This window comes from Labeo rohita, unplaced genomic scaffold (assembly GCF_022985175.1).
Source record: "Labeo rohita strain BAU-BD-2019 unplaced genomic scaffold, IGBB_LRoh.1.0 scaffold_142, whole genome shotgun sequence".
Classification (NCBI taxonomy): domain Eukaryota; kingdom Metazoa; phylum Chordata; class Actinopteri; order Cypriniformes; family Cyprinidae; genus Labeo; species Labeo rohita.
In genome coordinates this window covers 38299-51674 of record NW_026127582.1, presented here as the reverse complement: position 1 = coordinate 51674, position 13376 = coordinate 38299, and the positions used below count along the sequence as shown (strand labels likewise).

The following is a 13376-nucleotide window of genomic DNA, read 5'->3' as shown; positions in this document are numbered from 1 at the left end:
TCCAGATTGATGTCAGTCTCCGTTATATTCAAACACAACCAGATCCGCTCAAAATCCAGGGAAAGCAAGAACTGACAAAATATCTTGAATACAATGTAATTCCCTTTGGATAAAAGTGTCTGTCAAATGCATTAATGTCAATGATCTTTATAAGCACACACGCATCCTCTGTCATTTTCTTTTCTTTTTTTTTTTTTCTTTTGCTTCCTTATTCTATATGGGATCCACCCAGACACACTGCAGACAGAGCTGATGAGTGTTGACATATGTGTGAAAGATATTCAGAGAAACATGCTGTAAATACACAAAACACAGATGACACATTGGTATATTAATATCAAAACATACGGTGCAGTAGTTTCAAGGGTTTAAATGCATCATCCTGCATTCATCACAGAATCACAGAAAAACTGACATGAGTGACAACATTTCAAGTAGGTGCATTGTGGGTATTTTATGTGCATTGGATGTAGGAAAGGACTAGAAGTTGTTTGAGACACATCCTGCATTGTTCTGACATGTCGTCATTTGTATCTTATTTGTTACAACCTATTTGTGGGTCTCACATCCTTTAACTTCTGCTACAGAGGAAATCACACACAGCCTCATGCAACCATGTTCTTCACATGGTTTACATTGTGTTGCACATCAACTTGTTTGTATCTGGTGTAATTGTCAAGAAAATAATTAAACATGTAAACATTTATTTTGTAATGATAATATCAGTTGTACAGTCACCATAAAACTCTTGTTTACATTATTACAGAACACTGAAGTATGTGACCTCTGATTCTTTAGCTGCTTTTGGTAAATGACTAAAAGAATAACAGTGCAGTAAAGGGCACAACTTTTTGAACTACAAACCAGTGTGTTTATTATTAGGATAATAGGATTAAATACCATCACAATGATCAACAGTTTGCAACATAATAAGCAGAATATTAACTCAGTCAAAACAGCAGTATGTTCCTCTAGGGGGCAGTGATACAGGACACTCTTTGGAAGGTTTCGCTAGCTATTTTTAAATGTCAATAGCGTGACTTCTGCATCACTTTTGACAATGAAAACTACTGCAAAATGTTCTTCATGAAATCTGTGACAAGACACAGCCTTTAAAGCTGAGATAGAAGATTGTACTTATTTTAAACAAAATCATGTGTTGTTTTTTTCAGTAGTATGTGTTCTGTTGTAGTTATATGACTAAAACCACCATCAAAATGTTCTCATAGGAATCAGTATCGAGACACATTCATTGAAGATAGAAGATAGAAGAGTGTATGTACTTTACACTGATTGACGTATTCATTTACATTTCAATATCATGTGCTGTATTATAGTTTTGTGAATAAAATATGAACCAGTAACAAGACACAGCCTTTGAAATTGAAATGAAATACTGTATATTTCAAAAACGAGTGTGTTAACAGATTCAAATTTAATTCAATAGTTTACATCCTGATTTACATTTGATAGTGAAAGATGGCTGTAAATATTGTTCTTTGAACAAGTAACAAGACAGGCCACTTGGAGAATGTTAAATCTGTTTAAAACAAGTTCAATATCTTCCTCTAGGGGGCGGTAAACTGCACAATCTTTGTCACGCTTTGCAAGCTTTTTAATAGCTTCTGTTGTGCTATAGTTCTATGAAGAAAACATATTTCTAAATGTTCTTTTATGAATCAGTAATAAGACACACCAGTGGGAGCGCTCCCAAATAACCTTGTGGCTCGTCTTGTGTTTGCCAGATCAGCCAGACAACGATCGTTCAGTGAACTGACTGTACTCTGCTCCCGCTGCTCGTCCTCAAGTATGGATTCCTCTTTTCTGGTTGTCGCTTTTCTCTTCTCTTTCAGTCTTTTTTCTAATGGAGAGAGGACGCTCAAGTTTGTCAATGTGGTGAGTACTGTACCGAACCGTTTGCCTTAAAAACCGTTCACTCACATTCACAATCTTGTTATGTGCCATATATTCATGAATTGTGTTTTAGTGTTAGTTTTTTTTCGCTCTCAATGCTTTGCATTGATTATATTGATCAGTGGTCTTCTGTCAATATCAGTCTAGTTTGAAATGGTATCCAACAGTAACAATGTGTGAGTGACCATTGTTTGCTACCAACTTTGTTTTTGGCTCTGCAACTTGTTCTCGACTTAATGGGGTCATCGGATGCCTATTTTCCACAAGTTGTTATGATTCTTGATGAAAATGCTATAATATACTTTAGTTAAAATTATCAATGGTTGTGTAAAACAACACCCTTTCTACCTTGTCAAACTCAGCTCTGCAAAAATCGTCTCATTCTGGTCGAGGTTGCTTTAAATGCAAATGAGCTCTGCTCGCCCCGCCCCTCTCTTCTCGAAAGAGGAAAGCCTGTTTACTCGGAAAGATTAGCATAAAAAACTTGTTAACACTCACTTATTGCTGTAAGTGAAGCTGGATTATTGAATGATTCACTTCTGCTGTAAGTGAACATAGACGGATATATGTAGAACGGATATATGTATATGTAGGCTCATTCCCTTCACAAACAAATGTAATCCACTGCATCTTCAGCGGCTCAGATGTTGGGAGTAAATGATGACCACTATGTTCATTATTACATCCAGCAACACAACAATCACTTAATTCTTGTCTAACTTACATCCCTGCTCTGGCATCAAAACATGGAGGTTGGACTGTTACAGCTGATCTGAGGTAAGACGCTCATGTCAATCAACTATTGTGGGCGTGTCCTCTGTCGGTGTGACGCAACAAGGACAGGCATCTGAGATTGGCTCGATTTGAAAAAGGGGATATTATTTTTACAGATTAATTAAAAATCACGGCATGGATTTGTATCATTAAAGGGCAGATTTGTACATACACTGAGAACACACATTAATGTTCAAACAGCATGTAAAAGTGAACTTTGCATCCGATGACCCCTTTAAACTTTGGTTGTTTGACATTGTATCAAACCTATCAGCTTGCTCAATGTTTAGAGTTAATCACGTGATGAGACGTGTTGTTGTTACTTTCATTGAACCTCCCAGTTCAAATAAAATACTTTGGACTTTGATACAAGGTGTCCCAGTAAGCTTAGTCCAAGTAAACTCTATTGTGGTTCCAAGGCCTGGCTTTTGATGGGCAAGTTTTGTTTCACCTCTTTACTACATAAAAAACCTCAAAACCATGTTGTGGGCAGTCACATTTGATACTGACACCTGGTTTAAGCAAGTGAATAAAAGTATTTGTGGTATATCATGATGATCAGGTCACTGCAGATGAGGAAGTTTAAACCAGAAAGCTGAGTCATTTACATGGCTATAATTAAATCCATTCCTAGAACATCTATGTAATGTTTGGAAAGTGATACATTTAGACATGTTTGATTTCTGTGAAAGACAAGAGATAAAGATAAAGAGATCGACTGAAGCTGCTAATTTAATTAGCATGTGTTTACAGACAACTGCATGGCTTGTATCCGGGTGTCAGGATGAGTAAATGACAGGTTGGATTTGCTGATCTAGTCACAGTTGCACAGTGCAATTCTTCCTCCTGAACACACACACATAAATTTGCAATACTTATGAGGTATTTAACTTCCCCTCTGGTAGCTTTATCGTCATGGGGACAGATCTCCAATCAGGGCCTATCCCACTGACCCCAATAATGAGAGTGCCTGGCCCCAGGGTTTTGGACAGCTCTCTAAGGTACGGTATGCAGACACACACATACCTTATGTTCTTTGTTTTAATTGATTATATGTGACATGCAAGTAGCATTTATTACTTTAACTCAATCATCTGATCATTCCAGGAGGGAATGAAGCAGCACTACGAACTGGGTCAGTTTTTAAAGAAACGCTACACAGGATTCCTGAGTGAGCGCTATAATCGGCATGAGGTTACTGTCACTTTAAACTGTTGTTTAAAGATGTTCAATACACTTAAACATAGAGTTGTCAGACTTATGTTTTTAAATAGAATAAGTAATTCTGTCTTTGTGTTGTAGATATTCATCAGAAGTACTGATGAAGATCGGACTCTAATGAGTGCAGAAGCGAACCTGGCTGGCATGTTCCCACCTACTGGTTCTGACATGTTTCATCCAGATTTGAAATGGCAACCAATACCTGTTCACACTGTCCCAGAGGATGAAGACAGGGTAAGACATCGCACTGAAGTTCTGTTCTCACTTTTTTCTCCACAATTTTGGTAGCACACGGAAACTTAGCCCTGACATCTCTTTAGCAATAAAGTCATATTTGCACACCCTCAGGATCAGTAAATGTCTCCTAATGTTTAAAATCTGTTTCTATGTCTACACGACCCAGCTACAGTGTGTTTATGTGTGTTTTTTTTTTTTTTTTAATTTTCAGCTGCTCGCATTCCCTTTGCATGACTGTCCACGTTACGCACAGTTAATGAACGAGACTGAAAAAACAGACATTTTTGTTAACATGACTGAAAAATATAAGGTGAGTCCACCTTGCAAAAAAACTCATTTATTGCAGCAGTCTATGTCTATGGACTTAAAAGGATAGTTCAACCAAAACTGAAAATTCTGTCAATAATTACTCACCCTCATGTCGTTTCAAATCATAAGATCTTTGTTTATCTTCGGAACACAAATTAAGATATATTTGATGAAATACGAGAGCTTTCTGTCCTTCCATAGACAGCAAGTTACTACCACGGTCAAGGCACAGAAATACAAATATTGTGAAAATAGTGAGAAGAGTATTCCTGCACAACCGGAGGCTGCAGTTTCAGGACCGCGTTTGTAGGACCGCATTTCTAGCACCCTATAGTTTTGTTTTGTTTTTTGTTTGTATTATTTTATTCATTTATTGTATTTATGTATGTATTAGCTTTTTATACTATTTAATAGCGTTTGCTATTCAGTTCTGTATGTTATTATATTTTAAAGAAATATGAAGTTGTTTAATTGTATACACTTAATTATTGTCCTAACCCACTCCTAACTCTTAACATACCCTGAACATTGGAAACCCGACTGAAATATTTAACCTAATTTATTTAAATATATTCTATATATATTCTTTTTTTAAATTCAGTTTTCGTGTAAAGAAAGACTTATATCTTTGCCATTCACGTCTGATGTGTGACACGCACAAAGTGCAGTAAAACAATTGCGCTACAAATTAGTGTGTTTATTGGTACATTAATAAATGTAAGATAATTTTAATACAAATGCTAGTTTATAACATTCAGCAGAACAATGAACTGTTTTGCACAGCTAAATAGGCTAAATGGAGATTGCTGACACTGCCTCGAACACAAGTTCACACCAGGTCTTACATTAAAAAAAGATGGAAAGATTAAAAATGAATAGTTTTTGTTTTATGCTTGAATCAGGTCTCCTCTAGATGGCGCTGTCACAAAAAAATAGGGTCTTAGAAATGTGATCAACTGATGCTGTAATTAGTGCAAAAGGAGGCCCAACAAAGTACTGAGGACATAATACAGTACATTAACACACTTTTCAAAAGGCCAACATGTGTTTAAGATCCTTTTTTTATTGGTTATGTGTTACTTTGTGATGTGTGGCCATAACAGAAAAAGATTCAAATTCCTGATGACTCATTCAGGCCATGGTGAGCCGACTCTTTTTTTTTTTTTTTGATAGACAATAACTTTATTTATCCTGCACTGTCGGCTTCACAACTTTGCAAATAGTTTATGTTCACATACAGCTACATGACACACTGCATGAAAGGTTGTACTTGAAAAGGCATAATAAGAGCACTTTAAGTACAACAGTGTAGTCAGTACTTCTACTTTTACCAGAGTATTTTTAAACATGAGTATCTGTACTTCTACTTGATTGAATGATGTGTGTACTTTTGCCATCTCTGGTCGTGGTACTCTTAATAATGCAGGCGAACTGTCCCAGAAGAGAAGAAATCGTTGTATAAAGTTGTAATTTTTGTTTTTGTGCTATCTTGATTTATATTTTGATGTCATCATGTTTTTGTGCAGGCCTTCATAGAGATGGTGAGAGAAAATACAGGACTGGAGAAAGTCAACATTGCGAATATTTGGAGCGTGTATGACACATTGTTCTGTGAGGTGAGTTTCATCTGGCATTTATTGTTACTTAATTACTTTTACATTACTTAGTTACTTTTTATGGAAAGTAATGTGTTACTTTACTTTTGCGGTACTTTTAAAATCTGGGCAGGGCTTGTTTGTTTTTAATATAAAAAGTTATATTTTTGGCAAATGTAAAAGCCTTTTCACACCAAAAGCCTCAGGCTTTGAGAAAAGTAAATTCACGTCTGTACAGCAGATGCAGAAGAAAAAAAATGTCAACTCTTCAGCAATAAAAAAAAGGAAAACAAATGTTAGATTATCTTAAGTAATTTTTGCTCATTTGTATGGTTGGATTGGAAATTTCACTGTTTTTATTCATTTTGAGGAATACTAAATTTGTTTTTCGTGAGTGAGATGAATTAATGCATGTTCACATTTATTCTAAAACTAATACCTTACTCCTGATTTCTCTCAACATGGGGTCAGAAGAGCTTTTAATCAATAAATGGGGGGAAAATCCAATAAAATGCTCAGACATACACTATGAACTGTGTCAGATCAGATAATCTTCTCTCTCTGTCTCTTTTTGATATTCTCCTTACCCAGAAAACACATAATATCACACATCCTGGCTGGGTTAACCAAAGTGTGGTAGAGACACTGAAGGTCTTGAATGACTTTAGTTATCAGATTTTGTTTGGTGTCTACAAGAGAGAAGAGAAGTGCAGACTGCAGGGAGGTAAGAGCTTATCACTGGGCAGAGTATTTTTTTTTTTTTTTTTATTCATTCCAAAACAACTTACAGTTATACCCAGAAATATAGAACAACAACAGCAACAAAAATAAAGCTAAATTAATGATACAAAATTAATTAAAACAATAATAAGAGTAAAAAAAAAAAAAAAAAAAAACGCAGAGTAAAACATTATCAAGAGTATTTTTTTGTTATTTTATAAAACAAAGGATTCTTGACAGCGCATTTTCATAGTTAAACACTCAGACACTTTTATGCACACATATGCAAATCAGTGTTGTAGGAACAGAGCGAGAAGCTGCAACCTGAAGCAGTGTGCAGTTACAGTACAGGGAAATGGCTCTGTAAAAAACAATGGATGGACCACTCTACATTCAACCTGGAATACACAAGAGTAGTACTCTGATCCTGTGACATTTTGATGTGTTAAAACAGTCGTTACGCTCTCATTTACAGGCTTGCTTTTAGATCAGATCATTAAGAATCTCTCAAATGCAACAGAACTAAACTCTCAACAAAAAGTGAAGATGATCGTATACTCAGCGGTAAGTCATGTGTGAAACGTAAATAAAACATCAGCAGACCTGTATGTGGATGCAGCCAAAACTTAATGTAATGTTCTCTCATGTAACTCTTTTTTTCACTAGCATGACACAACAGTTGTAGCCCTGCAGGAAGCTTTGAATGTCTTTAATGGCCTGCAGCCACCTTATGCCTCATGTCATCTAATTGAACTTTACCACGAAGGGAACGGGTAACATATTGACTTTGCATTTCCTAAACTCATCTTTCTAGACCACATTCTTTGGTCATCTAAAATATTTTCTTTGCTTTGCTCTTTCAGGAATTTTTCAGTGGAGATGTTTTATCGCAATGGCACTAATGCGTCTGAGCTGCACACTGTGTCTTTACCGGGCTGTTCCCAGCGCTGCCCCCTACAGGACTTTGTGGACCTTACACGTGAAGTCATACCACAAGACTGGCAAAAAAGAGTGTCAGATAAAAAAGGAAACCACACACACTGCTAATCTGTGTTGGGGAAAGTTACTAAAAGTTAAAATAAAAAAAGGTAGCTAATTACATTACTTAGTTACCTTTTATGGAAAGTAATGCGTTACCTTATGTTTACGTTACTTTTAAAATCTGGACAGGGCTTGCTTGTTTGTTTTTAATTAAAAAAAGTTATATTTTTAGCAAATGTAAAAGCCTTTTCACTCCAAAGTGAAATGAATAAGCCTCGGGCTGAAGGGAAAGAAAAATCATGTCTTTACAGTAGAATGCTTCAGCATTCTTCAGCAATAAAAAACAAATATTAGTTTATCTAAAGTTATTTTTCTTATTAGTATGATTGAACTCATCAAAGATCATCAGAGGTCAGCAAAGGCATTGGTTATTAAAGAGGAGAATAAATACATAAAGGATATTGAGTAGAATGCATTGAGATACTGGTCTCCATACCAGTCTTTCTGATCCCAGCAAAACATTTCTGCAGATGATATGCTGCACATCTACAGTACTTTTCAAATGAACTAGGCCTTCATCTTCTTTGGCCAGAAACAAAACGCTCTGAGGAATCCAGTGTAAATTGTCCCAAAAGAATTCCACGATTTCTGCTTGAATTTTTGATAAAAAGCCACACTGTAAAATCCAATAGTTTACCTTACTTAGATATAATTAGTTATCTTTACTTATTTGTTATACTTACTAGGTTTTTTTTTAAGTTACAGCTACTTTCAAGCAAGTAAAACAATTTACTTACTACTTTGAATGACGCTTACTTAAAATATTCAAGTAGCCACAAAGAAACCAATGACATTAATAAACCAGTGAGAGGCAGCAGTTCACTAATATGTTGCTAATTTGCAAAATAACAACAGAAGAAGAAAATATTTTTTTTTGAGGTGGCAATTGTTAATCTGCAGTTATTTTTCACTAGTTACATTCACTCATTTCCCAAAGTCATCTTGAATGTTGTTTCAATACAACTATATATTTGAGAGAACATCACATAAGCTGACTTCATAAATTGATGTTGATTTTCGTAAAATGTTGTTGGTGTGTCTTATTTTATTTATTTATTTATTTACTTATTATTATTATTATTTTTAATTTTTTTTTTTTACTTACCATTATAGTGATTAATGTTCCGTTTGGTTGAGCACTTGGAACTTTGATTTTCTTATAATTTTTTTTCCTATTGATGCAGTAATGCAACATAAAGTCATAGTTTTTAATTTCAAGGGAAGAAAAGTAATAAGTAGGTTGCTTTTAGAAGGTAACCTTCTAATTCTGATTATCTAAATCTTTCCAATTCTTTAGCTAATATATTTTTTATATGTATTAATGATCTTTTACAATTTTATTGTTCTTCATAAACACCTTGAGAAATTTTATTGGGTTGAGACAGTCCTTTAATGTTTGTGGTGACATGCTGAAGTCACAAACTTCAACATTCAGCGTGTGAATCACAACGATGGTAACAATTCAATTTTATTTATTTTTATTAATTGTGACAATAACCATTATATTATTTTATTTTCTCTTTTTGTTGTGTTACTGCTGTACGGAACCCCTTAAGGGACATGGTGGTGAAAAAAATCAGAGTGAGTGAAAAAAAAATTCAGGGTGGGAGGAAAAATATTTTTCAGATTTTTTTGCGTTCTCTCGCAAAACTTTTGCGTTCTCTCGCAAAACCGGTTGGGTTCGGACAAACACTTCCTGTTTACTCAGCTCAGTATGTTCACAACGGAGCGGTTCATATAAGTTTTATACTGAACTTGAACTCAAGTGGCCTATTATAGAAATACAGTCATTTAATTGCTTATAGTTTAAGGCACGATTTGGGAAAATCCTAAAACGCTTAATGTGGATTAATGTACTAAAACAGTGACAGCGGAGGCCCAATTCGGTATTAATAAATGCTATTCATACTAATAAAAAAATTAATATTAATAGCATTACTCTCAATAAAGCAGTCATAAATGCAACTTGCTTTTCTTCCCACAGAAAACCTTTAGGATACAGAAAACGCTTAATGGAAGCTAATGGACGAATTAAGACGGTATTTGTAGTTACAATGGTTTAAGTATAGTAACCATGGTTAATTTGTTTGCTGCTTGTTTAAAAAAAAATTATAAGTTTTTGAAAGGAAAAATAAAACAAACAAGTCACGTAGCCTGTTAGTCCCATTTTATTCAGAAATAATACTACCAGCAGGCCTACAGCGTGTTATAATACCAACATTATAAACACACATAGCCTAGCACTCCACAGCAAATCCTTTAAATTTAACCGTATTCAGAACAGACCAAAAACTAAAACCAAAAAACTATAACTTATTCATTTTTAATGAATACATATAATATAATGCAGTATATAATAATAGGTATAAGCTTATAGCTATAAATAAACTAAAAGAAATAATTTAAAGCGAAACTGAAAGTATGGGCTCACGTATGGCTCTCCTTCAGCACAAATCCAAATGTTTCCATATTCACAATGTATTTGCAGCTAAACCATTAAATTAACCGGGCTTTGTACGTTCCAATATCGACATGAAAAAATCATAGTGAACAAAAATGTGCCGCAGTGGATTGGACCGGTGCTCAAACTGTACGACACAGACTAATACAGACTATTTAAACTGACTAGTGTAACTTTGTATCTGTTTGGGTGATTCTGTGTATTATTTCAATAATGAACAGGCTGCGAGGCGCCGGCGCGATCAAATAGCTGATATATAAAAACTGTAAAAAAAAAAAAATATATATATATATAAACTGTCTTCCATACAGAAAAATACCCTGTGTTATTGTTTTTCATGTTTAAAATAGGAGAATGCAATATCCAAACGACTGCAAATGCAACATTTATTTTATATAGCAGTTCAACAAAAAGGGTAATATTAAGTGACATTTTAAATGTAGCCTACATTTTAAACACATGATGTTTGTTATATTTAACGAAATAATAATAGTTCCAACGAAATCCGCAACAGAACTGGCGTGTCTCCAAGCAACAGCGGTGTTTCGTTTCTGAATTAATCTGCAGCTTTGAACCATTCGGAGAGTCCGTGATTAATCACCCATTCATAACTACAACCATTTGCTTAGTTATTGAATGAATGAATGAATGAATGACGCGACGCCTTGCTCATTAAGACAGTGACATGCCGCCACCTACTGGAACGTTTGAGAACCACTAGTTTAATGGATTACTTCATTAATTGCCTATTTTTAATAAAACATAAAATGTTGGCTTTTTATATCATTGTCTTCTTATATTAAGCTAAGGTACATTGGAGAGCTTTCTGTTCATATTCGGGGTTTACCTGCTTTCTTACATTTAAAATGTATAACAAACTCTATACCGAGTTCGGCCTTTTATACTCTATTATCCCGTTAATTTTTCTTTCTGGGGGATACGCTTAACGTGCAATTTAGCGGGTTACGTTTATATACTGAGCTATTCTGGTATATAAGGTGTGTACTGAACTTGGTCCTACAGTGTTTTACATTTTAGAATGTACCAAAATCGTGCCTTGATGTATTTATATAATAGCCTACTTGAGTCCAAGTTCAGAATCAAACTCTATGAGTCGCTCAATTGCGAACGTGCAATGTAGGAACCACTACAAGCTGTAAAGTAAACAGGAAGTGTTTGTCCGAACTCAACTGGTTTTGCGAGAGAACGCAAAAGTTTTGCGAGGGAACGCAAAAAGTTTTGCGAGGGAACGCAAATGTTTTGCGAGAGAACGCAAAAAAATCTGAAAAATATTTTTCCTCCCACCCTGAATTTTTTCACTCACTCTGATTTTTTTCACCACCATGTCCCTTAAGGGGCTCCGTACTGCTGACACAAGTCAGTAAATAAAATTAGCAAATAAAAACAACAACAGTAAAACAAAGCAATTGCATAATTTATTCATGCTGCAATGCACTCAGTGAGTGGTATGGTGAATGGGAGTCAGTGAGTAGGTATACTAAGTCAAGTGTAAGCCTAGTTACTATCCATATCCTGACCATCAAACCAAAAGCTGCTGCAATAAAATAGAGTAAGACACAAGACTGAGCTGACTTGAACAAGCATCAGTCTCTCTTGTCCTCACTTCCTCTGATGATTTAGTTGCCAAGAACTCTTACTACCAAATTAAATTAGCAACACCTCATACACCCGAAAGCTATTCACAACTTTATCGTCTCTATACTGTCCTCTACCTTTACACGCTTCTCTACAACAGCCGTCCTCCACCCAAACATATTACACCGTTCTCTTCCATCTCTCTCCCAATAAAGAACAAGGTCTCCAAATTCTCTGTTCCAACCGTCCTACAACCTGTCCATTATATCCGACCCCATCCCACCTACTACAGGAGATCTATCCAACACTGCTACCCTCTCTGACTCACATTATCAACTTTCCCACCACAATTATGCAGCCTTTGGTAACTCCACAGCACACAAAAAACAATACCCAGTCCTACAGTTGGTACAGGTCCTTAGTTGGTAATGAGCTAGTTTAAGATGTGACAAGGCTTTTGCAAATGATTCAAAACATGGCAACGTGTCAGATCTTCAACCAGCCCGAGAGAAACCATGTCACACCCTCCTGATCTCATTCCACTGACTCTCAGGTGTTTTGGCTGGTAAAGTTGGTTGACCAATATTGTATTTCTGGTGAAACCAAAATGGTGTGACACCATCATACAAATCACAACACATGCGGGTCTGTGCAACAGGTTTATATCTATTAAACCAGATGGGCCATGTATAAAAACCATGTGTAATCACAAGACAGTAACACTGATAGAGACAATGAGCTGATAAATACAACAACACTTATCTCAAAAAGCAGAACTGTACATATTAGAGTTTCTGTTTGTAACCAACATACAAAACCATCTGAATATCTGACTTTAAATCTTTAGTATAGTTATTAAAAAAAAAAAAAAAAAAAAAGATTAGAATGAATAGGAAATGATGTTCTTACCCGTTTCACCAATGCTAATGACCAGTCACAAAACTACAAATGATCAGGGTGAAGCCAGTATTGCCGTTTTCACACTATGAATGACATGTGATTGACACGTTTTAAAAATGAAGATATGACACTTCAGAGCATATAGCAGAAACGGTTTTAAATATAGATGCAAGCAGTGATACAGGGCCAAGCCCTGGAAGAGGATGTAGTGCAGTGCAGAGCAGGAACAGCAGAAAAAAAAAAAAAAAACAGCAGAAATTGAACAAATATGAAAAACAACCAGTTCAGAATTATTGGCGAGAAACATATTGTAACCCACTGACTGCCTGTTGCTGCTCCCTCTGCTGCTTCCCTGGTAACTTCCTGTTTGGTGGCCATTTAAGGAGGCCTAAACCAAACAGGCTTTGTGAAGTATTGTTTTGCTGTGTGGACTCTACTAAGCGTTTTCTCTTGTTTCATTGCCTTGTTTTGTTCATGCCACCGTTTTGTTTCTTGCCATAGTTTTGCCTTGTTTTTGCCATTGTTTTGTTCTAGTTTCTTGCCATAGTTTTTGCCTTGTTTCTTTGTTACTTTTGGACTGCTCACCTGGTATTTTGACGTTCTGCCTG

General features: G+C 35.5%; 2 protein-coding genes across 15 annotated transcripts in view; one reads left to right on the top strand and one right to left on the bottom strand.

Moving 5' to 3' along the window:
- The window catches only part of LOC127158254 (polymeric immunoglobulin receptor), an 88811-nt gene that overhangs the window by 68086 nt on the left and 7349 nt on the right, over positions 1–13376 (bottom strand). The gene's annotated exons all lie outside the window — the stretch shown is intronic.
- LOC127158259 (lysosomal acid phosphatase) lies at positions 1731–8436 on the top strand. Of its 2 annotated transcripts, XM_051101434.1 has the most exons (10): positions 1731–1896; positions 3594–3689; positions 3796–3882; positions 3991–4143; positions 4358–4456; positions 5982–6071; positions 6642–6774; positions 7246–7334; positions 7437–7543; positions 7634–8434. In XM_051101434.1, exons 1-10 carry the CDS (start codon positions 1810–1812, stop codon positions 7815–7817), a joined length of 1125 nt encoding a protein of 374 aa, XP_050957391.1. In that variant the 5' UTR covers positions 1731–1809; the 3' UTR covers positions 7818–8434. The 2 variants fall into 2 exon arrangements, with proteins under 2 accessions (XP_050957391.1, XP_050957392.1); XM_051101435.1 differs by lacking the exon at positions 4358–4456 and having other exon boundaries at positions 7634–8436.

Bases quoted from the DNA above. Each gene is read 5' to 3' on its own strand.
- LOC127158259 (XM_051101434.1), top strand. From the start codon at position 1,810: ATGGATTCCTCTTTTCTGGTTGTCGCTTTTCTCTTCTCTTTCAGTCTT. The intron at 4,144-4,357 runs GTAAGACATCGC...TTTAATTTTCAG, and splicing joins TCCCAGAGGATGAAGACAGG to CTGCTCGCATTCCCTTTGCA. The intron at 6,072-6,641 runs GTGAGTTTCATC...CTCCTTACCCAG, and splicing joins ATGACACATTGTTCTGTGAG to AAAACACATAATATCACACA.